This window comes from Lepisosteus oculatus, chromosome 9 (genome assembly GCF_040954835.1).
Source record: "Lepisosteus oculatus isolate fLepOcu1 chromosome 9, fLepOcu1.hap2, whole genome shotgun sequence".
Taxonomy (NCBI): Eukaryota; Metazoa; Chordata; class Actinopteri; order Semionotiformes; family Lepisosteidae; genus Lepisosteus; species Lepisosteus oculatus.
The window spans coordinates 38,440,909-38,467,037 of record NC_090704.1 but is presented as its reverse complement, the minus strand read 5'-3'; the positions used below and the strand labels follow the sequence as shown (position 1 = coordinate 38,467,037).

Here is a 26,129-nt window from a genome sequence, read left to right as displayed (position 1 = left end):
CACATCTAACTATGATTGAGTGTATTTATGTGGAATGTGCCTTGATTTTTAAAGCCTTTACTGACCATAACAGATCTGCCTCGTGTCAACTAACTTTTGGAATTGTAGGTATCTTAATCATCCTTCTTTATTCACCATCAGCTTTATTAATCATCCTAAAAGATTGCATACACAAACAAAAATATATTTTGGCATATAAAATCTGCAGATTTTAATGAGAATGAAAAGTTGGGTCTTACACCCATTGTACCTCAATCTTTTCCAGATACAAACCAGAGTTTTGGAAGCAGACCAGACAAATTAAATAAAAAGTGATATTATATTACTCAGTTTGGGCCCATTACACAAACAGACCTCAAACGTCATGACATATTTCACAGCTGTCTTTTTCCCTTCACTCCAGAGACTGTGAAACATCTGGTTTTAGGTAAGGGTCAAAAGTAACATTAAAACAGGAAGATGCAGTGTGGTTTGAACAAATCCATACTACCTCTGACGTCAGATGCACGCGCATTTCAAAATGATTAGGGGCGTAAACTTTCATCCTAACAATGAGGTAACAATTATCCTACCACAGAGTTGGTGTTTATGGAAAATGTGAAACGAATACCCTTTCTTTTAATCGTTTTGTAAGCACATTCAGGACACACGTCATTACAATTTGAGTCCCATAATGCTACATGATTATCATCAATTAAATTAGCATCTGTAGCTGCAGAAAGCATTCCCTGGATCTCAGTTTATAAAAAATAAATAATTCAAATCAAGTCTCACTTTTATACAAAACCTTTGTTATTCTTTGGTTTTGGTGTCTGTTTTGGCAACTAATTTCTATCTGATACATGTCTACTCGGAAACAACAGAAAAGAAGCAAAGAGATGGGACTTATTGAGATCATCTATAGACACAATGGATCTGCACTCAATTTTGAATACATTTAATAATACAGAATTACTTAAATAGTTTCAGTTTTGTAGAAGAAAATAGATAGGAGGAGCATTACTAAGAAACACCTGAGTATTTTAGGGATGATTACAAGTGGCATAGAATGGGCATGCCACAATTGAATAGAATCCCATTGAATATTACTGTAACAAACAGTTCTATGTGGACAACATAATCCGAAGTAGCGAGGAAACACTGGTGAAAAAGGTCATGCAGGAATACGGGGATGACAACAGGGGGGCGTGTCCAAAGTGCGCTGGTGCACGGGGGAGGTGTGGCCGAAGCAAACAGTCCAAAGGTAATCCAGATGGGGAATCCAAGAAACGGGCAGAAGTCCATAGCCAGGTGATCCATCCACGATGAAGGATTAAAACCAGGGACAGAGACAGAGACAGAGACAGAGACAGAGACAGAGACAGAGACAGAGACAGAGACAGAGACAGACTCATCAGGACTCGGGCTCGCACGATATGGAAATGATATGCAGAGCCCAGAACTGACGGAGTGTCTGGCTTTTAAGGGGAATGGGAAGGCGGCTGGAACAAGGGGCAGGTGCACAGAATTAAGTCCAAAGTGAAAAGAGCCGGAGCGCCCTTAAGGTGGAGGTACTACAATTGTGACAATTACTGCATTTTGAATTAATACTAGGAGAGAAGAACTAGGCAATTGTCATAGCTGGCAGCTATTAAACAAAAATATATGTATGAGGTTTTAATATCACAGTAATTCAATAACTGTATAATCTTATGGGATCTTTAATATCTGACTTGTAAATAAAGTCTAATGTAACGTGTACAGTATGTCCTTTTCCATTAGTTTTACAGCTATAGTAGGTGCATTGTCATATTATGGATACATTACATGGAAAAAGTGCATTGATGCCACTGACAAAAAGATCTGATTGGATCCACACTTCATGAGATGATCTACTGGCATCTACAAAAAGCCCTGCTGTGACTGTATGAGCTTTTGCTACTGGGATCGTGCAAGCTCTCATAAACATGCAATAAAGCTTGTTTAACATGCAATGCATTATATCTGTATCCTGAATGTCACTAAAGAAACTGCCAAAATAAGGACATCCTACTTGATAATAGCCACTTATTAGGACTAATTCTCAAAAGTTTCCATTGTTTTATCTGCATGTTCAGTTACCCATGACAATCATGGCCCCTTCAATCATGAGGCACATAACAAAAATCCTCAATATGCAAAGAACTGGCCTTATCTGGGATTAAGACATTCATTTCTTCTGAGGTTTCCTTGCTTAACCCCATGATGAGCTTCCTTGAGTTTTTGTCAAAAGGCAAGAAATATTATACAATATACTCATGTACCATATATGTAAAGCTTACTTGTTGATCATGTAAAGGATTTTACTATTTATGTATATTAGCAAGAAAGCACCTTTAATTCATGACTAAAAGGTCATTATGAATTAAAGAACTTCAATAAGAATTTCTTATGACCCTCATTTTTCTGTCCTGTTTTTGTCCCACTCCACTTTTTGTTCATCTGATCTTGTACACAGCATAAATGTGCTGCAGTTCTTCTATAAAAATGGATGATTTAGAGCTCTCCAATGGACTTTTAGGTTTTGCCTTTAATAATTACCAATAAAAAAACATAAAAAAGAGTCCTAACACGTCTATCCTAGCAACATCACTTCGAGCAATTTGACAGTTTGAACTGGAATGTTTTTATGCAATTTACGCATACACCTGTATTATAAAACGGTTTACGTTATACAAGGTAAAGTTTTACATTATATCATAGGATTACTATAATGTGAATTATATGATGTTCAATCAATAAAAAATTTCCAACAAAATTTAATTACATTTTTAAGCTAACCTGTAATGCTATTTTTCAATTACAATAATGGGTGCAAAATTTATTGAGCATGTGAGGTGTTTATACATTACATAATGTACTATTTTATTTTATTATTACATTTTTGTCTTAGAAGAGATTAAATTCTCTGAATTCTTGTTGTTTGTCAAATATTGTTTCTATTTATATGGTTACCTACAATCATCAATGACTCCTGTAACTGTTAAGTGCAAGCATATTTTAGGTGCTGTTATTGAATTATATCTTAAAATATGTGCACAGATGAGATCATGACTTTGAAAGTGCTATGAATGCTTTTAATCAGTTTTGACCTGGACTACTATTTTATAATCTCTTGTTACTTTAAAATTCCATCCTAATCAGTGTTCTAATGGTGTTCTGATTATAGAAATGCAGGTTTAGTTCTGCTTTTGTGAATGATTCTCACCACAGATATAAACTGCCTTCTATTCATAATTGTCAGGAAACACTTATAAAGTACTCTTTAATTTATAAAGTGCTTTAATTAAGCAGTGCCATGGAAAGTAAATACAAGAGGAGGTTAAACACAAGAATATTCTTCAATAAATATTATATTAATAAAAATCTGTTTTTAATTGTTATTTAAAAACATCAAAGAAATACATACTGTAGATTACAGAGTTCCACAGAGCACAGTCTAGCTGTTTCTAGAATATGCTCTATGTGCTATATTATGATTACTTTATCTGTTTTACTAACCTTCATTGTACTAGCTATTTATGCATTTTCTACTTGATAATAAAACATCTTCAAAAACACAGTGAAAAACATACCACTCACTCCAGAAAGTTTCAAGAGGTGAAAAACTACAGAGAAATGCATTTTAATATTGAGAACTGAAGACATCACAAATTACTGTAATTTTACTTATTCTGCTGTGAATCAAACAGCACACCTACACAGTATACACAAGTATACTGCATACTGTATGTACAAAATCTGACAAAATATACAGAAAGACAAAAAGAAGAAAAATATAATCTTGTAATGATTGGCAATTTTACATGTAAATACAAGAAATCCTGCACTCTACTGAGAGATGATTTTCAACTCACAACCATTCAGGTGACAAATCAAGTGGTGTGTGAGGTATTGGAAAGAGGAAATTGTATACAGAACTGTAATCGTTTATGTTTCTGATGTATTAAAGATAAACAGATTAGATGTTATACTTAAAATATTATGAATTTCAAAATTCGGTTAAATGTCTTAGGCATATATGAAGATATCAGGTGTCAACAAGATATATAATTTATATGTATCATATTTGCAAATATATTGATCCAAGTTCAGGATCAGATAAACAATTATTGCAGAACCCTTCCAGCAGGTGACACTATATCTGTTCTCTGAAACATGTACTGTTGAACTGGTCATGACTGCCATCTACTGCTAATTTGACAATGAGAAGAGGAATATTTTTTTTCTCTAGCAATTCACATGTATGCGTTTAATTTTCATGCTGTATGGTGTTTTTTTTCACAAGGCCTTCATAGTCTTGACTAACCTTTTACTGTTTTTCTCTTACATGATTGTTGTATATCGATCTTTCACTTTATTCTTTAAAAAAGCAATTGTTAGGATACAATAGAATTTCTGTAACAGAAAGTGCAATAATTTTTCTTTACTTTCTTTCTGTAAGAAGCAGAATTGTGTATTTTTCCTACACCTCTCATTAATAAAAAATATTTTTAAAAAACACTACCTCCATCATTTCTTTTTAGATCTAAATAGAACTTCTACATCAGAAAATGACAGTGCTTTTAAAGTACATGTGCGTTATATATACAGTGTACATACAGTATACAGTATGTTTGTTGCCCTGTACTTCAGGTGAACCATTGTGCTATTTAAGAAATGAAAGCACTCTTTGATATCTTTTCTGTCATGAGTTCATGTAGATTTTTTAAATGTTTATGTTCGAGCATAAAAATCTTCTGGATTTGATGAAGTGGAAGTGTAACACAAGAAAAGAATGAAATGACTTTCAACTGGATTGAAACTGCCCTCTTGACTGAGATTGGGACAGCATTAGTGAGTCTGTCAGCACTTCCCCAAAGAGAAGCATTATCCTTTTAGTGCCCTTCAGGCATTTCATGGTGATACAAAGCACTCATCATGTAGAAACAGGTAAAAACTCAACTGCATTTCCCCCTGTGTTTCCACACTCTCTCTAGGGATTATTTTCCAAATCTCCATTGATTTGGCCAGATGGCACTATCTCAATCTGCACTCACAATTAAGATTAAATTTACATCACACACATACAAATGATGTTCGACAGACGCTAGAGCGTCATACAGTGCACGTGCCTATACAGAGATTAGAGAAACTCTTAGATCTTTTGCTTATGAAACAAAATAGGACAGGATGCACTTTAAAAAATGCACTTAACAAAAAATACCCTTTGCTTATAAAGAAGAGATCAAATATAAAAAAATATCTAACAAGAATTACTGAAGATCCATTATATAAAAGGGACGTATTTTGGATGTGGCTTCATGCAAAACAAAACATATTTTCATTTTTTGTCATGGAAACATACCTTTGAGAGTCCAACATTTTTGAAAATGCAAGGTTTATCAAACGTTTATTGACAGTCTGTTGTGTAAGTGATCCTCCAATCCATTGTGCATGTACTGTACATGAACTTCTAGAAGGATAATTCTCCACTGCCCTGAGACTACCTGTAAGTATTACATGTGACGTCAGTGGTGATTCATACAGCTGAATAACCAGTGCTCAGGTCCAGTGGTATTATGTGTTCCTTATGTGACATCATTGTTGCCAAAAGGAAAGTGACAATTCAGCAGATGCTGAAAGAACTGCCCTGAACTTGCACTGCAGAATCAAGATATGTGAACCTACTAAAGGAAGCTATTTGTACATTAACATGTGATAAGTATGCATTTGCTTGGCATGAAAAGTATCATCCACAACCCAGCTGCAGTAACGAATTCAAAAAGACCACTTTTTTGCTTTGTCTAGTTATTTTTCTAGTATGTGCTTTTCAGTGTTTTTATTTGTCTGTAAGTCAAAACATTAAAGTCATTGCATCCCATTTCTAACATGAATCATGTTTATTATCTTGTATTTCAAATATTTTATATGAAAAGCACATATAATGTTACAGAAATACTTTGCATATATTAGTGAATTGGTTTTGGCAAGGGCAGTATTAAGGGCATGGATTGGTTAAAATGATCATCTCTCCTTTCTCCTACGACACTGATTTTGGCTGAATAAATCCTCCTTAGTCTGTGCAGTTGGCAAAATTAAAATGGTAGCTTAAGTTATTAAACTGAGCTGCTTTAATCATTGGCTACAGAAATTCAAGGTTGGAGGAGTGGTGAGGATTAAAGTATTTTTACCACAAAGCCAACATATCCATTCTGATCTGTGGGTCACAGTCCTGCTGTCGCATGCTTGCTCACTGATTCTTCTACAATCAAAACCAACGGCCTGATCTTTTTGTTCCCTGTACTTTGCCTCCACAGGATGTGAAGCCACAATGGGCTTTATGGAATTTTATCTCGAAATCGATCCAGTAACTCTTAACCTCATCATATTGGTTGCCAGCTATGTTATCTTGCTGCTCGTCTTCCTGATATCATGTGTGCTCTATGACTGTAGGGGCAAAGACCCCAGCAAGGAATATGCCCCAGAACCTACCCCAGCCACCCAGTCCCCCATCAGACTGGTAGTAATGCAGAGTTCTCCTGCCACGACCCGATGGGGTGAGAAGACAGTGACAACATATGAGGCTCCCACCGACCTCCGGGAAAAGAGAAGTACTTTGGTCTGAAGGAGGAAATTGCACCCTTTCATAACGGAAGAGCTCGTAATTCAGTTGGATAAACTGTTTGATTTTTGTTTTTGCTGTTTTTTTACTATGTTCAAGATTAACCTACACAAGACAAGGCTTAAAAGGTAAGCGAACTTCTAACAATGTGTGTATTTCATTTCTTGGGCACATATCCAAGTATGTGGATAGTATGACAATCTCTGGAATCTGTATTTTCAATATGCAGTGCATTAGTAACTCATAAGAGAAGGTTTGTGCTACTTTAAAGATATATCTAAATATTTCTTTCTTTAAAATGTTTTAAAATTGAGACTTGCTGTATATAGCACAGAGGGAAACCTATTACAATCTCATCAACTGCAATACAGTAACCCTCACTCGAATTTCACAGATGTGTTTTCTGCACCTATCACTGACAATCTTCATCACAAACAATATCGCATTTTGCAACCTAAAATCTTTACTGTTTTTTGTACACTGTTAAAGAGCTTAATCTACAGCATATCTCATCATTGATTAAATTACATACAGTACTGTATTTCTATTACATTAGAATAGATTTTTATATTGTTTTGATTAGATTTACACTCTTTATCAATTTATTGTATAGTGCAACATGTATCTGTCAAATTACTTTAAGAAACAATTACAACAATTCATGTTATAAGAAAAATTAAGAGTTTAAAATTCCTTTATCATTCACATACAGTTTGATCTATGTAAGGTTACAGAGAAAATTAAGGGCTGCCCTGATCAGCAGGTTGTCTGTTTCACTGCTCAAAAAAGATCCATTTTGTAGTTTGCCAGAAGGCTCTTCGCCCCTTATCGATGAGTTAAAAATAAAATTTGAGGATTGAAAATTGAAATATATACTATATATATATACGTGTGGCATCTCTATAGATAGTGAGTTTATAGTGATTTGTTTTCATATGGTGGTTTAAAATGTGTTTAAAGGGAGGAAATTACCTTAAAAACAGCATTAACTTCCTTTCACAAGCCACTACTGGGCCATACTCTATATGAAAACAAGACAGGACTACTTTCTAGATAACAGACAAAATTATACCTTATCAATTGCAAAAAAAATGGTTATTGGTCCTGTAGTAATTCCCAGTGGCTGGCCAGGACAGGTGAATGTAAAGAAAAATAAATGGAAGTACTGTATCTTCTGTGTCAAAAATGGACCAGTCATGAGATATGAGTGGCACATGATATTATGTTTTCACCACTCGACTCACAACTGTCCAGTCATAAATAACAAATATTTGGACAATTATTTGAATTTTACACATAGAAGTTAACTTCTTTTTGACCACTCGACTGACAACTGTCCAATCATAAATAACAAATATTTGGACAATTATTTGAATTTTACATATAGAAGTTAACTTCTATATAAAACATTTTTTTTAGAATGGTGTTTTTCCTTTTTCAAAGACAATGGTCTCTCCAAGCCAGTTTGCATTTACATTTAAACACAATGTGATGTGTACTAGATCTGAATAAAGGAAACAAAGTTCCCAATCCATAAAATTTGGCGGCATTCAAGTTTATATTTTGTGCAACTGACCTGGACACACTGACCCATCTTATCAGTAGCAGGGTTTTTTCACTTAAACAAATAAAGCTAGTAACTAAAGGACTGGAATTTTTGTTATACCAATAACAAATGAAAGAAAATATTCATGTAATTCAAAGTTTAGCATAAATAGTGTTAGTGTTAGGTTGCACAGACGGCTGCCTCTACAAATCATTCAAATAACTAGCTGAAAATAAAATAACTAGAACCATTCCTATGACAAAAATGTTACAGCTTAATATTCTATAGTACAGTACCATATTTGTTTTTGTAATTATAAAGATAATTCTTCTTCTTTAGCTCCTGCATTATTTTTATTTTTTCTTTAATTATGCAAACTAAACTTTAAAGAATGATTCAATTTTTCATTTTCTTTTCAATATGCTGAAATTTGCAAAAGAAAAATAATGTCTTATGCTTCAGAAACCACAGCAGTATGACAGACAGCATTTAGATAGATTTTGCCCTTGTAAAATGGAATTTGCAAAACTGGATTTTAAATACATGATATCAGGCAGAATTATTTAAAAAGTCTCAATTAGGTTACATGTTAAGCTTGTTTATCCTATTACATGTTTTAATTAAGGCACAAAATTGGCACAGTGCCATTACAGTACATTAAAGATGTGTTAAATATTCCGCCCAATAATTTCTGTTAGATGTAGTACAATCTTGTTTTCATAAAGAAATGGGTTTATTACTAATATTGACATAGAGAGAAACATTATGGTTTCCAGAACTCTTAATAATAGATGAAAATTGAGTGGTAATGTAATTAATTATACCTGTAAACAATATTTAATCGTACATACATTTGAATATTATGGGAAATGTTTCTGGTCTTATGTGGCAAGGCACAGATCAGGTTATAACTACGATATTGTTAATATTCAACAGGACATATTTGATAAGCAAAATAACATGTCAAACAAGAAATATGGTGCAGTCCTAAGGTAGCAAAATAAAAGCGCCTGACCCGGGTTGTGACTGGTTATGACCCGAATTCTAGCACTTTGGATATACTATAAACTAAGAGCATTTATCATGTGGTTGTATGTATTGCTAAAAATAATTACCAAGGTCAATTTAATGACGCACACACTAAAAAATAGATTATGTTTCACAGAGAAATACTGTAGGTCATATTTAAAACAAGCAAATGACTTAGACAATGTTTTTGTTATACACACCAGTACTTTTGAAGACAGTGAGAATGAATTATTACTGCCTGATGTGCAAATAAGTAACAGAAAAAAAAGTTTCTTTTTAATTTGTTTGCCATTGGGCTTATGCTAATAAAGCTTCTACATTATATGGCAGATATTTTATTTATTACTGGGTAATTAAGCAGTCTGCTGTGATGCATAAATATTATGGACTTGACTGACTTGATTTGGATTCAAAATCACAACTCAAAAGTTTGGGGACTTAACCTAATATGTCATCTTGCAAATCTAATCTATATTTTTATTGCACTTGTTGCATTTTACAACACTTGCACAACTTGAAACCATAGGAAATCAGAAAAACCTTCAAGGAAATCATAGTCAAAGTGCAAGCATAATGTTTATCAAGTTAAACATTAATTACAGTGATACCTAATTTGTCATGTGGTACATTTAATGGCCTGCACACTTGTAAAACAAACACCAAAAAGAATGATGGAGTACTCAATAAAGTGCATCTATAATAAGAATAATGTAAAGAAGTATAAATTAAATGCAAAATCATGTGGGATTGTGCAAGTGACCAAGACCTTCAAGTTTATTGCATAAAACAAGCATTACAAGACAAACCTAAGGTTCACACAAAGGCTAAGGAGCATTTTTGCACAGAAACTTAGAATTTAACTGAAACATTTGACAGCTATTATTCCAATCGCCCCAGCCTACATGTACAGTATTTTGACCCTCATGTTCAGAATATTGTAAAAACATCATTCTTCCACCTTGAAATTGCCAAGTTGCATCCTATGTTGTCTTTGGCTGTTGCAGAAAAGATGGTCAACATAAATATTTGGTTTTTTTTTAGAATTGATTACTGCATTGCCCTACTGCAATGGGGTATCTAAATCCACACTGAACAAACAATTTTGAAGCATCCACAATTCCTGACCAGCTTGCATGCAAGCAATCACATTACTCCTGTCTTGGAGTCCTTGCACTGGCTTCCTATCAGGTTTCGAGTTGACTTCAAAATCCTCATGCTCACCTACTGTACACCTTGGTACCTGTCTGACTACTGCTATACAGTACTGGATGTCCCTATCTGAGAGTGACAGGGCCTTCACTGGCCATGTCCAAAGCTCTGGAATTCTATCCCTAAGGATATCAGTCAGTCATCTTCCCTGATTTAAGGGAACAAGTAAAGGTTTATTCCATGCTGAAAAGAGTGTTGTGTTTCCTTTCTTCTCTTTTCAGTATGGAATAAACCTTTACTTGTTCCTTTGAAGCCTACACATGCTGACGTAGCTACCTACTTGAACTACCTGATTGCCCTGATTTAAATCTAGACTCAAAAACTTTCTTTTCTGAAAGGCTTTTACTTAAAGTCTGTGTCTGCTCTATTTTCTAACTGCATTTTTATCCACTTGTCTTTCGTACATGTACTAATTTTGTAATTTGCTATTCTCATAAGTGTTTTTACACCTATTGTAAAGCACATTGAGACATTACTTTTAAAGGTGCTATGTATTATTATTATTATTATTATTATTATTATTATTATTATTATTATTATTATTATTATTATTATTGCATGTATGCACTTTAGTGACAAAGATTGACTGTACTTTAGATGTATTATGTCAACAAGTCCAGAGGGAAAACAACCTTAGATTCAAAAAGGAGGGAATACTATAATCAACTTGAGTGTAAGAACTGGGTTCATTAGAACTAGGTACAGTATAAGGAAAGCACTTTTATGATCCAGACAGAAACAGCATTTACCCTAGTGAATTTGCTTGGTATTTTTTCCACGTTTTTCCATTATTCTTTCTATTACTTTGCCTTTCTGATTGTCAGAATTGTCATTGTCAATACTCCTTTTGTGCTTTTCCATGATTTAACCATGCCTAGCTACAGTACATTTTGCTCTGCTTTAACCAATGATATACCAGAATAAGTATTTGTACTTGGGAACCACACATTGTCTATTATAGTTAATGGTACTACCCTTAATCTAATTATTTTAGAGACACAAATTATGACTCTCTTGTGGACTTTTAGTAAGACTGATTAAAAATGATTTTAAAATAAAATAAGGAATGATTTTAAACTATTAGCATTTATAATGTCACAATTATTTGATTAACTTAAGTTGTGGCCATAGTTGTTATGTTTTACTGTACATGGTATACATCATATTAAGTGGTGGCTTTTATGAATTTTTTTACATTGTGCAACTAAAAAAGAATAATTTTCTTGTGCCAAGCAAGGGATTGTCTTGACTTTATATGAAAATTCCCAGTACTAAGTATATTCAAAATACTAATTCCCAGCATAAACCTGTTATCAGCTCAGAATAGAACAAATATAGATAGTACTGTATGTGTATCATTTTGGCTCCGGTTTCCCCCCATACTGTAGTTCAAAGACATACTTGTAGGCTAATTTGCTTCTGGAAACACTGGCACTGGAGTGAGAGTGTATGTGTGTCTGTATGTGCCCTGAGATGGACTGATGTGCCACCTGGATTGTGCCCTGCCTTTTGCTTGCTAGGATAGACTTCAGCTCCCCTGCGACCCTGTATTGGATAAAGCTGTTAGAAAATGGATGGACGTATGCAAGATTTTGTTGTAAATTTGCTTGGCTTCAACACTAGAAAGAGGACTGCTGGGATGCTACACATTTGTGCATTCCTGTCACATGTATTTATTTCCTTGAAATACTCCATGTCATAAGGCTCACTTCTAACACCTTCCTGCTGTAGTTGTAAACTTCAATATAGATAAACATATAATAGGGTGCTTGGTAGTCTTGATTCATTTTCAGATTTTATTTTTATTTATAACAATTTAAAATAATAAACAATCATTTTTTGCATTTTGTGATACCCTTCAGATTTGGGATTGCCAATTGTGTGTTTTTCACGTCTTGACTCACAGCTGCAGACTTTGCATCCACACACAGGGGAAGTGTAGGCTCACTGCTCATTCTCATCCCCACCCACCTTTGAGCCACTCATCTTTTAACATGTCACAGGCAACACAGCACCACATTAGAGGTTTAGTGCCAACTGGCATGTTCCTCACCAACAGCACTGTGATCCAAGTGTCTAAGAGGCTACAGGATTCAATGTGTTACAGTATGCTGGGAGAGCCCTGGCTGACTAATCACACCGACCTTTGGGGAATGTTCAGGAATCTCGTGACATTGTTCAGACCTGTGATTGTAGAGCTCTGCCTGTGCTCAGCCTTCAACATTTAGGGTGAACCATTCAGGGTGTACCGATTTAGAACATTTATTATTTACTATGCTATAGTACTGAATGCATTTTACTGATGCCAGTATTTTTTCGAAAAGCTGTATTAGTATGCGTTTAATTTGAAATACACACAAAAAGTTGGAAAGCATTAAAAACGTTGGCCAATGGCTTTTTGCTTTTAAGGAAACTGAACTTCTTGGGTACAAGCTTATGAAGAATACTCATCTAAGCCCTAAGCTTCTGTTCAATCCCTGACAAGCTCTTGTATATAAATAGAAGATTACGGTCAACAGACCCAAAGCTTGACCACAAAGCCAAGTAAATCCCCACATGCGCAATTAGTGATCAGATGTGTAATCTTTATTGTGCTGCGTTCTTTTTTGTAGTAGTAGTACAAAAAACATGTAACATTGTGAATGTAAATACCTCACTACCATAATGGTGAAGTACATACAGTACAATATACCTGACTAGACAGATATAATTCTAACTGCAAAGTTAATCATAGTTTTAGTCATACCGCCCTCAAGGCTTTCCCACATAAATGTGCTAGAAATGGGAATGAAAGTGGTCAAAAGGAATGCTGGATGTTTTTGTGTACTTTTATTTGGTAATTACAGGCACATGCTATTAATTCTGTATACCGTTTTTTATTATTATAAACAATAGTATATAAATATATAAGCTTACATAAAGTTGTGTTAAAATAATTTCATCAAGAATATTGCAGTTTACATTAACAGAGTAAATGTTTGTGTAAAAAAATTCTCAGGCAACTTTTTTTTTATCAATACACAGTCTCTCTCAATGAATAATTAAGATACTAATGAACTTTTGACCGAAATATCAGATGCGGAAGGGAAATGTGAACTGTTCCCACAGAATAAGGTTTCAGGCCCTTTTACTCTGTGTTATGGCGCACAACATATATTTTCCGCAGTCTGTTAATACAGCTTTCCCTAGCTATAAATTATTCATATCTTTTATTTCAGATAACAGTTGCATATTGTTCTACGTGTGACACTAAATCAACCACTGATATACAATGTTTTTCTATAAGATATTGTTTAAAAGAGGCACACCCAAATGTCACTAGTAATTAATTAGATAAATGTAAAAACATCAAATCAAGAAATTTAAAAAATGTGCAACAATCATAACAGAAAAGACAGCATGCATTATTTGCGACCTATGAAGTACATCACTGACATTTCAGCTGGCATTGTCTTAATCAGTAATAATAAATTAGAATTCCTGACACAAGCTCATATACAAGAATACATTATTATTATCAGTTGACATAGTACAGATAAAGAATGCAGCTGGTACAAAGAGATTTCATATATATATAATACTGTGGTTGTGATTAAGTTAATCAGAGCAATGAAGCACCTCATTACTACTGCATATTTTAAATATAAAAAAATCTTTAGAGATTTTATTTTTAAAACTGAATAAATGTAATCCTTAAATGTTATTCTCCATTGATCACACAGGATAATTTCCAGTGAATAATCTAAAGATCTTTAGATACAGGCTTGAAAGAAAAATAAAGAAAATAATGGTGCCACTCTGCTGTTAGACATTTCTGGATTTTAAGAATAGGTTGAATTAATAAAAATAGATACTGACCACAGTCTCAAGATTTGGGATTTATTGGAAGGTATCTGCATCTGTATGTGTTAACCTTGATCAGAATTGTCACTAAACTGAAATGAATCCTACACAACAGGACAAAGAAGCAGACATAGAGTAAATGGCTGTGTGCATTTGTAAATAAAAAAAGTCTACTTCACAAGGGAGATAGTTTCCCAGTTACACTGCATCTACATCTACATCTTAAATATTTGAAGATGAAAAGAAACCATGAGGTCATGTAGTCTTATATGAGAATGCACTATGTTCTGTACTGTATTTATTTTTTAATCATTAGATGTATAGAACACTTCATCCATGAAAAACAGAAAAGGTAGATTGGAATGCTTACAAAATTATTGTAATAAAATTCCAAATAGGAATGACTTGTTTGGGTAGGTAGGCTGTTATTCTCATTGTTATGCTGAGTTATTTTCAGTTAGTTAACAATGAAGCCCAGGTTCTTTGAAAGAGAATAGTAACCACCAAACATTGAAATACCACTGCCTCCAGGTGTGGAGGCCTGAGAAGGAACACTGGAAAACAGCATAATGGGACTCCAGATCTCTTGCCAGAGAAACATACACAAGGACTGCACTGAAACTGCATGGACATCACTCACACATTTTGTGCAAGAAATAGCCATCAAAAATGCTGATTTTATTGCAGGAAATGCTCAGATCCCGAGTGAAGAAGTGACATGGAAGAGAATGGGACTGACCCTTTTTTTTAGTTTGGTGTACTGTTGTACCGCCCCCCCTCCGAAAGATCAAAAAAGATTTGATTACAAAAAGATCTTCTTGCCATATTGTGTTTCAGCTTTTAGCAGTGCTATAAAGCTGCTAAATAATAAATCAGGCTCTAGCTGGAGACATAATGTCGTTTACTTTACACTTTCACACAGTATATTAGATAAATGCTATCTGATTTACAATGATTTAGTACAGTTTGACTTAAAATACTTCAAGTTATTTTTTTCATTAGAGCAGGCAAGGACTGACGTGTGCTGTTTGAAGCCAATTAAGACAAATACTGACTAAACCTTAGCAGAACAAAAGTGGGATCAACTGCTTGAATTTAAAAAGACAAAGACATAAAAGATACTGCACCACACATACTGTATAATACACATATTTCCTTAGTGAAATTCAGTAAAACAGATTACGTAGAAGTCTCAAAAAACATAAGAATAATTGCCATAGCCTACTTGTTTATTTTGTTATTTTAAATGACTCATCAGTACATTAAGATTCCACATCCCACATCCATCCCTTGCAAGTACTGGCATGTTTAATATTCACAGTACTGAACTGTAAATCATCTTCAGAAAATCATTTGTTTTATTATTGTCTTTCTGTAATATTACTGGATCACTTAGGGCTTTTCCAACATTCTGATGACCAAGTAAATACCAATGATATTCACCACTGTTGCTTTTACAGAGCTATACCTACAGTATATCCCGCCAATATTTTAGTGAGTACCAGATACCCTAATATTCTGTGCAGTAACTGGATTGGTAATCAAAAGGTCATACAGGACTCTTTATAAGACTAATAAATCAACATGCATTGTGCTTTTACTCCATCTTTTAGGTAGTAATCCCTGAACTGCAAAGTACTGTATTCATAATTTTATATATAATTACATGGCTACTCTCCTTCCTACCCCATAAGTGGGGATTTAAGAGTTCCTATACTAGTTCGAAATACATTACAACATAATTATCCTCAATTCCCTTTCTAATTATGTAACTCCAAGAAAGAAAGACTCACTCATGGCTTTATACAGCAGCAGTCTAATTCATTTCTTTGTTATGTATTTCTCAAAGGAAATGAAGTGTTGTTTATGGTGTCTTGAGACCAAGCATTGACTTTAACAAATATTAGCATGTAAATATTGACTTTAATGAATGCCAGCAGCATGTTAGCAATGTGATAAGTAGAAAGCACGGGTTACAGCTCTGTGGCGTGCTAATTAAAGAATATGCTACAGGTGCTTCAGAAACTTAATGTTTGTCCTCTTAGAAGCCTTTAAGAAGTGTTATAAGTATTCACACAGAAACAAAGCATTCCCATCCACCATGAAGTTCATATTCCTAACAGTTTAATTATTTTAATTAATAACTGTACTGTATCTTCATGTTGTTAATTTGCCCCTTAACACATTTAAATATCTGTCAATAGGTTTTCTCAGCAATATTTCAAGACAGCACAAAAGCTAAAGTAATGGATTTTTAACATGTTCAGAATGAAGTACGTCAATTAGATAATATACAGAGCCTTCCAAACGCATTCATACCTCTGATGAAACAGGAACAACTAACTTCAAATAACAGGATGATTTATAGAGTGGATAATGTTTCTAACTAAAAAAAATCTAAAAATGTCACACAGTTCCCTTAATAGCATTGCTCAGAGAAAAGGCATACCTGTATATAATTTAAAAATAATCAAGCCCATAAATCACTGGGATCATGTTTATTCACACCCCTGTAGTTAGCATTTTGTAAAATCCTCCTCTGGCAGGAATTAATCTGACTAGACTGTGCTAGGAATTTCTGGCACTTTAGAGGAGAATATTATGAACATTCTTCTATGGAGAATTGCTCTAAGATCTTCAGACCCTTTGGTTTCCATTATTGTAATGCAATCTTCATTTCAAATCACAAATATTCAGTTGGATTGAGGTCTGTTGATTTAGACAGCCAATCAAGAACATTTGTTTTGTGTGCAGTTAACAATTCTTTTGTTGACTGCAATGTATGTTTAAAAATCATTGCTATGCTGAAATGTCTATTTTCAGACAAGCTTCAACTTCTTGGCAGAAGGTACCAGGCATCTGGTCAAAATGTATGGGTACAGTAACATACCAATATGTATTGGAAATCTTCACATTTCAAATTTCTCCATTGTCAAAAAATGCCACAAACAATTAATCCAAAAGTGATTTCTGAGAAGCTCATGGTTTACCTTTTTGATAAGATGGACAATCTAATGACAAGTGTCTATCTAACAATGTTAGAGAGACAAGATGTTTAAAATCCTGTGCTGGTTAACAATACTGACAGAACAGTAACACTCTTAAATAACAGAGAAACCAGTTAGGATGATTTCTTCACAATTTTACCTCAGGAGAACATTAGGAAGGTTACAAAAAACAACATCTGAAGCCTATCATAATATGTTTTCAGTTTTACATAATTTATTACACTGGACTACCTTGATATATGATATTAAGCATCCAAACACTTTTTGCAATATGAAATTACCATAATATAGTATAGTACAGTATACCTTAGACAGCTATTGTAGCACCACAGACAACTACTACAAAAACCAGGGTAAAGCAATTGTAAATATATTAATATAATATGGTAATTGTACCAAGGTACAATAAATTTAATTAGGTTAATTTTAATGAACAGGCAATCAAGATGCTGCTCAGCCCCATATCTGAAGCAGAGTAAAAATAATCTTTGTTAGCTTTCCTAGTATACTTCCTGAAAAGTAAAATTAATGACCATTGGATTAAAATCGAATCTAATTTTTTTAAGGAAAAAAAAGAATTGTGGTAAATGGAAAAATAACAAGGATCATATTATCATACTGCTGAACTAGCTAGGGGATTTGGAGTTCACCCGCAGCAACTGGGTCAAATTCCACAAAGGTTAAATTAAACAAGTTAAGAGATATGTCTTATCTAATAGCTCTTCCAGACAGAGAAAATTAAAGACATAAATCCTTATTTTCCTTGTGGGCAAACCAGCCACTACACAGTAAAATACACAGAAGAGCTATTTCCCCACACTTTTCCTGTATGGAAACTTGGGACCACAGTGCCTAATTTTCTATTACTTTATTGTATTTGTGTATCACTTTAGTTGTGCTGAAACAACAGCAAATTGTATACACCAATTTATACTCAAACACAATGTGCATAGTTTTTAACATTTCCTTAAACGTATGACCAGTTAGTCAAGTGATCAGGTCCAGTCAGGTCTATCCATTCAAGTACAGTATATCCACTTTGCCTGCTGAAATGTGTGACATTCATGAATCCCCTTATGCATTGTTTCAACAGTGGGGAATTATGCATGAGAAACTGTATCACAGGTTGTAACTTGAAATGCCCTGTGGTCCCTAGGTGTTTCACACGGTGCTCTGTGGAAACTATTTCTGGTACTAGGTTTCTCTTCAGTCCACCCTGGGGTGATCAGGGTGAACAGGCACCATTTCCAGCCACAGAAGCATGCAAGCTCAGGGGTTTAAGTAATCTGCAAGCTCCCTACTGGATAATGTTGTAAAACAACTCTCTAAATTAATTAAAACATTGCATTTTTCACACAGTTCTTTTGTTATTAAAACCAATCCAAAACAAAGAATATAAAAAAATAAGGGTACTTTCATTTTGCAAAATATACTGTACTTGAATTGTTGGTTAACTATGGACACATCCAAGTTTATGTTATTTTGTTTTCTACATATAGTAATAAAATAGTCACTTGTGGTTATTAAACAACACTTAATAAAATGGTAATATATTTATGCTTTTCAAGTATTGTTGTCAGTTTAGATGCCACAAAAGTATCTGTCATCAGATATATTCCTCATCCATACGTGGTCTGTTGTCAAAGCCATAATGCCACATAATTGTAATGAATCAATGACATACTGTGATACTTCATCATAGAATGGCATTGAGATGTTATGTGCTTTAATATGATTAAAGTTACTTTGATGCTGTCTCACCTATTGCACTAGAATGTGTTCTAGAGTTACAACACTTACTGTAGATGTGAGTTGTTTTTCCTAACAGTTGCTTTTAATTTTAGAGTAAATTTATTTTCTATACTGTGTTCAACCTATTTATTACATATATCACTCATAATTCATAATTTATTTATTACTGCTGCAGTGACTGAAAATGGTAAGAAATATTTTAGTTTCCCACTTAGTCTCTTGTCTTATATTTTCATGCCTGTAGATTTTCTGTTTATTCAGTTCTTATCTTATCGCAGCCTTCAGGTTTGCAAACTTTCTGACTTGGTCAATGTAAAGTATGTCTAAGGATTTTTTATCAGAACAAAAGTTTACACTGTATATTTGTTTTGCATGCAAGACCATTTATAAACGTAAAATAAACTATTCTTTATACTATAATGCATACAGAAAAATAATAACTTTGAAGTGTAATCACAAATGAAGTGAAATAGAGACAGAAGCACAGAAAAGTGACTGTGGTCTGGCTACTAACATTTTGCCAAGCATTAACAAGCAAAAAAAGTTGTACTTCTTCTGCAAAACAGCAGCATGAACTGTCCTGACTAAATGATTAATCCCTCTTGCACCTTAAAAAATAGCACAGACTGGTCAAGGTGGGAAAATTAACAAATAATGGAAACTGAAATTAATTGTTGTTTCATAAAGTGCCAATGACATTATTACATCAATCCTTCAGTAGATTATGCATGCAAATACATTTAACTGTTGAGCCACTTTTTTTCAAGCCTTTCATGTCTGGAATGGTGCCAGTATACTGAATCTCTCTCTTTCTTTCCCATATGGAAAGAATTATGTTCAGTTGACTGCAAAATGTTAGAAACAACTGCAATAAACTTGATGGTCTTCTGTGTGTTTGAATACATGTCTTGTATGATCCTTGCTCTAGTGTTTCTAATCTATAGCATGGCTAGGGAGTTAACACCACTACAGCAAGGAAGGTCAAATTCTAGCCAGGATGAGGAGATACTAATTCTTAACATATGGCTTGTACAATTATCCTGGTGTGCTTGCTAATATAGTTTTCAAAATGCTGTCACTTCAGCAGAATGGACTTTAAAAAAGTAAGTTATATTAATTTAGTTCATATATGAATTAGCATTGTTCCACATTTCTCCTATTTAACTATAATACATAAATACAGTTTATTTAAACTTCCTATCACTTTCAAAACCTACAGGATATTTGATATCTGTCAAAGCATTTTCATTGAGTAATGAGAAAGTATTACTTTTCTCTTCAGCATCAATTTTTAAAAATTATTTGATATTCAGAATGAATGACATTCAGAAGTGTTATAACTAATTACGTATAAAATTAGCAACAGGGAAAATTAGGCCCCCCGGTTACAGTCACCCACCTTGATTTACAAAATCAGGATTAATTTACATGGCATTAGATTAGTGGTAAATGAACTGTGTTGGATCACTAAATTATGTGGATGAATAGAAATGTATTATATACAGTACTGTAGATGTGCTTAACTCTGCCCTGAATCTTATTAATATAACTAAACTACCTAAACTAATTCATTTTACATTCATTTTGTCAGAACACTGCAGGAACAAGTGTTGTTAAAAAAAACTGTGATCTCCCGGTTACATTTCGTACGCTTTGTCAACACAGCTAAAAGAGTTAAGGCTCTAACAGCTCCAGAGAGAACATGGTACTAAATTTATCCAACTGGGAGCTAATAAAAAGTCTCACCGTTTAATCTGTTAGCCCATTCTCCCAAAGTAGAACTATAATTCAAAATACCAGAACAAACAGCCTTTTGGACTGAATTCTCACCATTCTGAGCTTTCCAGACTTGTAGATGTCACACACGTTTTAGTTGTTTTTGATCATCTTTATGCTCCTATGGTGATCAACTGTTTTCCAAATTTAATGGATGATGGGAATGAGGGTAAACGACACCATGTAGTCCTGTAAATTGCACATCAAATACTACTAAAACAACATGTTTTATCTAAAACATAGAATACAAACATTTACATGCGTAAACTGTGTTTTCAATCACAACATTAAGTAGAAAATAATCATTTTTTTCCCCCGAACAGCTCCTTTGTATTTATCTCACAAAATAATGTGGAGAAAGAATCTATGAAGAGATTTAGAACGGAACTACCGGTGAAATAAGAGATCACTCAAAGCACATGTTGTTGGTTGTCTTTTGTCTTTGCTCTAAATCTGCTCCATATGTGTACCTTTTCTAAGAATGGAGGAATCATGTGAGACCTATGTTATGCAATCAAACTTAACTTAACAGGATAAGACAATTAGCACCCAGAAAAGCCCCATAATTTGGATTTCACTAATGCATTAGGATAATTAGAATTATCACGCCTTTAGAAAAGCATTTCCTGGCAATATTTTTAACACTTCAGACCACCTCTTCCTTCCACTTGTGCCTCAAGTTATTCACAGTTGTACTTGCAAAGTTGGGAATTTCACAATATTTCAATAAGACTATAAGTATTTATTTTGAATCTATGGCCATAGTGCACCAGAACGCTCACCACACATCAGCTATTAGTGGGGAGGAGAGCAGAGTAATGAAGCCAATTCATAAAGGGGGATTATTAGGAGGCCATGATTGATAAGGGCAAATGGGAAATTTGGCCAGGACGCCGGGGTTACACCCCTACACTTTACGAGAAACACCCTGGGATTTTTAATGACCACAGAGAGTCAGGACCTCGGTTTTACATCTCATCCGAAGGACGGCACCTGTTTACAGTATAGTGTCCCCATCACTATACTGGGGCATTAGGACCCACATGGACCACAGGGTGAGTGCCCCCTGCTGGCCTCACTAACACCTCTTCCAGCAGCATCCTTGGTTTTTTCCAGGAGGTCTCCCATCCAGGTACTGACCAGGCTCACAGCTACTGAGCTTCAGTGGGTTGCCAGTTGTGAGTTGCAGTGTGATATTGCTGCTGGCTAAAGATATCATGATGTTTCACTCCAGCAGACATAAAGTAACATGTTGCACATTCTATTATAATTTTATTAGAATTGTTTTTTAAAAATCCAAAATAGTAATTGCATGAGCACTTCCTTAATACAGCTATTAAGAAAGTATACTGTGTTAAGAGTTGTTCTATTGACATATTTAACCTCTGAAACTTAAAATCACCCTAATTACTCATACAGTATATTGTATAAGACAATTTTCTCTTCAGAACACTTCTCAGTATGGAATCAATGCTAGGATCAGTTTCTATTTCTGATGCTTTTTTAGAATTATTTAATACAGTGAGGCTGCTTCATACTGTCAGTCTTCATACTTTTGCCAGCAACTGTATAGTAATTTGTGACCCTTTACCTTCATAAATGTGTTTCTTACCTTCAGTCAATATACAAAGACAAACACACATTACTACTACTGTACATCATTCCTACATCAGGAGACTACAGAATAAGAATGAGTGATATGCAGTAAGATGCAAATGAGGTTACAACTGATGCCCCATAACAGAAACCTGCAGAACTAATTTTCTGGGCCTCATGTCTCATGTCAAAACAAGTCTGCTGTGCTGCAGTCAGGAAACAAGGATTCGCTGGGAAATTAATTCTGCATTCCACTGTTGTAACAATGTGCTGTGTCATCCATTTTGCTTGGATACCTTCATTTCTTAACATTCCCCTGACACATGACTAAAAGCAATAATGAGAAAGATAGGGCTTATCAAATAATTGTATTGCTCTACACACTACATAGAATGATAAAATATGTTTCATTAAGTGAAAGCAACTTTTTGCTTTAGGCAATACATATGAAAGATATATATTCAGCATGCAGAATTTAATTACTTCCCATCAACACTTATTATTAGCCATATCTTTGACTGCAGAAATGGTTTCTGGAAAAATTAAGCTACACAAACAACTATAAAATGTAATAACTAAGAAAGGGCCCAAAACACAAATGTATAAAGCCCTAATGTATGACTGAGAACAATGTGTTATTTCACATGAAAAGACTAGCTTATGTTTTAGTATGTGTTTGGGCAGTAAAGTGTGTGGAAGATTTCACACTTCTAACAGCATTTCAACTGACTGTAACTGTTAAAAAAATCTAAATACAGTACACTAGGAACTTTTTTTTACAGTTGAGGTTTATATTCATACCACAATACTTTGTAGTAATCAGTTATGTTATGTTTCAAGAACAGATAATAAGTCCATGAGCCCAGAATAAAGTCATTTATACATGTTTTTAAATGACGTTGAATAAGAATAAGAATAAGAATAAGAATATATTTTTAAGACTGGGAAACCCCGTTTCAGAATTTTCAAGAAAATGACGAAATGATTTTTTTTGCATTTTCTCCAATAGCGTCATAAAGCCATTTCAGAGATCAAAGACCGCCTGATCTTACCCAATTCCGATTGGTCGCATTCGGGACAATACGGTTTTCCTGCGCTGTGGTTGGTGAAATGCCCCGTCTGTCATTGTACATTCAGCTACTACAATGCGCGAATGAAGGTTTTGGAAATCGGTACGTGGGAACAGTTGAGGGGTGTACAGTAAGTAGGTAATGATGTTTAACCCTGAATGAGAATGTCAGCCTTCTGCATAGTTAAATTTGCTCTTTAGCAGTTTAGCCTGCTAATCCCGACAGTGTCACAATGCGAAAAAGACTAAAATCAGTGCCTTTTTAAATATTTTCTTCAGAAGGAGATTTCACGTTTCTTAGCATTAAGTGCTGGTCGCTAGAGGCCCCTTTTCTGATTTTAGATATCCTGTAGCTCGAAACCGTTTGCTTTTAGTTTTTCGACCGTTGTTTATTCCAAGATGAAGAGAGAGAACAGTTTCCAGAGGTGAGTCCAATTTAAAAAATCTTTAAAGCCTTTAACTTATAAACGTTTTCTTTGTATTAAGTTCATACGATTAAAATATACTGACTCTTCTGATATGGATCAAATGAACGGTGCTGAATAACCAAAGCCTTGCACAGTAATATTTCTCAGTAATGGATCCTGTGTATGTATCGGATTACTTAATGAAATTATTTAATAAAAAGATGTCTATGTTTATTAGTTTCGTTTTAATGATACCGGACATGAGTTTTGCTCTGCTAGGAACTGGTTGTGGATGGGTAATGCAGATTGTAATGCAATTGTAATTGTTACATTTATGCTGCATTCCGCATGTCGCTGAAGTCAAGATAGCCTTCTTTCAATTTTGATATAAAAAATATCACAGCTTTATGGCAACGTTAAACCCGTCTCAGTGCAATGGAAGCAACAACAGTCATGAAGGAATTCCACATTAAGGAAAGATCATAAAGCTACAGTACTTTATGAACGGTTGGTGATTTGGAGTCATTGTTAGCGAAAGTTTATCTGAGAACACGTACACCTGAAATATAATTGTGTATGATTTGTATAAATCCCAAATTATACAAGTGACTATGCACTGGAGAGAAGTGTAGATAAAGACTTGACCTAATAGGTCTGAAAGACACCTAATCTGAGATTCATAGATAGTACAAGCAATGTTAAAGGTGGCATTAATATTTGATGGTGCCACTTTCTGTCTTTTTTAACTATGGCAGCGGGTTCTTGTATAGTTGGTAGAAGAGATCCCCATTTTGGGTGCAATGACTGCTGCCCCATTCTTGGCACCCCCTGTATAAGAAAGTATCCAGAGATAATGGTTACTGGGATATCAGCACAATTCCCTAGAGGACAGCTTGTATGTGCCTATATGTTCAAAGCTAGAAGGAGGACATTCTGGTGGAGCAGGGGCAAAGACTTCACACGCAGATACTGCCCTCTTGAAAAGCTGACCATCAAGAAGACATTTGTGATAGAGCAAAATATTTTGTTGCAGATGGTTCAGTAAAAATTCCTGTGTGAGTGGGTGTCCCACAAATCACAACAACAAATGCGTGTGCGCTGTGAAAACTGGAACTCATCCGGGAAAGTGTTCCAAATGGCTGGAAGGGCAAGACATGTTCGAATTTGCAGTGCTCTTTGGTGCGGTGTACTGGCCTCATGCGTGTTTTGCAGTGGTCATGCTTTGCAGAGAATTTCGAATGGTTCTAATGTCCTGCCGTATCAGCGGCCAATAACGAGGGGACTCTGTTTTCACACCTCTCTTCCAACCATGAAGTAAACAGTATCTTCCATTAATTCCGGATGTCCTGGTTGCAAAAGAATGGGTGTTTTTTGAGCTACAGATGTGGAGTATTCATTGCCTCAGAGAACTGGCCAGCTACTGTATGTATCCACTTCTGGAAGTTCAGCAATTATTTTTGCCTAGCTGTGGTTACACTGAGGTTTCCTCCAGGTAGTACCTGTTTGTGCAAGAGTCATGTGGCTGAAATGGTACACTATAATCTCAGGGATTATTTGATCTTTTTCAAGTTGCCATTTTATTTGTTGTATCTCTTGCAGTGTGTAATGTATGTTGTTAACAACCTTTAAGCACAAGATGAAAAGAGATATACTTAGTTGTGCGAACAAAAAACTGTCACTTGACTCACTGAGAAACTTAACATTAGTGACTAGTTTTCATTTCATTCCAAATTAATCTTAATATTTTGCCAGTAACACTCATCTTAACTGTATTCTACACAGGCATTGTTTCTAAACTATTTATCTCAGGCATTCAAGATCAAGCCTGTGTTGACTTCTGAGTTCTTGATGAGGATTTGAGTAAACTGTATATAGTGTACACACAAAAACACAACTTGAGTACTTTACTGCAGAGTACAGTGTGCATAGTCCTTGAGTTTATACTATGTAGCAGTGTCATATACCGCTTTAGAAGGAAACAAAAAATACAAACTTTTTTTAAGAATTCCAAACCAATACATGGTGATACATCACATTGATTACAAATGCATTCTTAAGGTTAGATGTCTTCACTAGTACCTTGAATATTTGCACTTAACTTTGCATTTAAATATAGAGGGGGTAGTTGCATAATTTTGTTGTTTCTGGTACAAAATTATTTTTAACAGGACTTAAAAGGGGATCAATTCTCTGTCTTGGATACAAACTTCCAGGATGTATTTTTTTAAGGTCAACCAGTCAGGTTAAAAAAAAATTCTGTTGACTTCAAAAT

At 34.6% G+C, this 26,129-nt stretch overlaps 1 protein-coding gene across 6 annotated transcripts in view; it reads left to right on the top strand.

The window, feature by feature from the left end:
• Positions 1-6,629: 6,629 nt before the first annotated feature.
• The window catches only part of mmd (monocyte to macrophage differentiation-associated), a 35,057-nt gene continuing 15,557 nt past the window's right edge, over positions 6,630-26,129 (top strand). For 2 of the 6 annotated variants that reach the window (XM_006635376.3, XM_015356463.2), the window contains exon 1: positions 23,560-23,875. In XM_006635376.3, the coding sequence (XP_006635439.1) occupies positions 23,850-23,875 (26 nt within the window). In that variant the 5' untranslated portion in view covers positions 23,560-23,849. Of the gene's footprint in view, positions 6,751-23,450; positions 23,876-26,129 lie in introns of those variants that run through there. The other 4 variants (XM_015356462.2, XM_015356460.2, XM_069194506.1 and 1 more) reach the window with 4 other exon arrangements.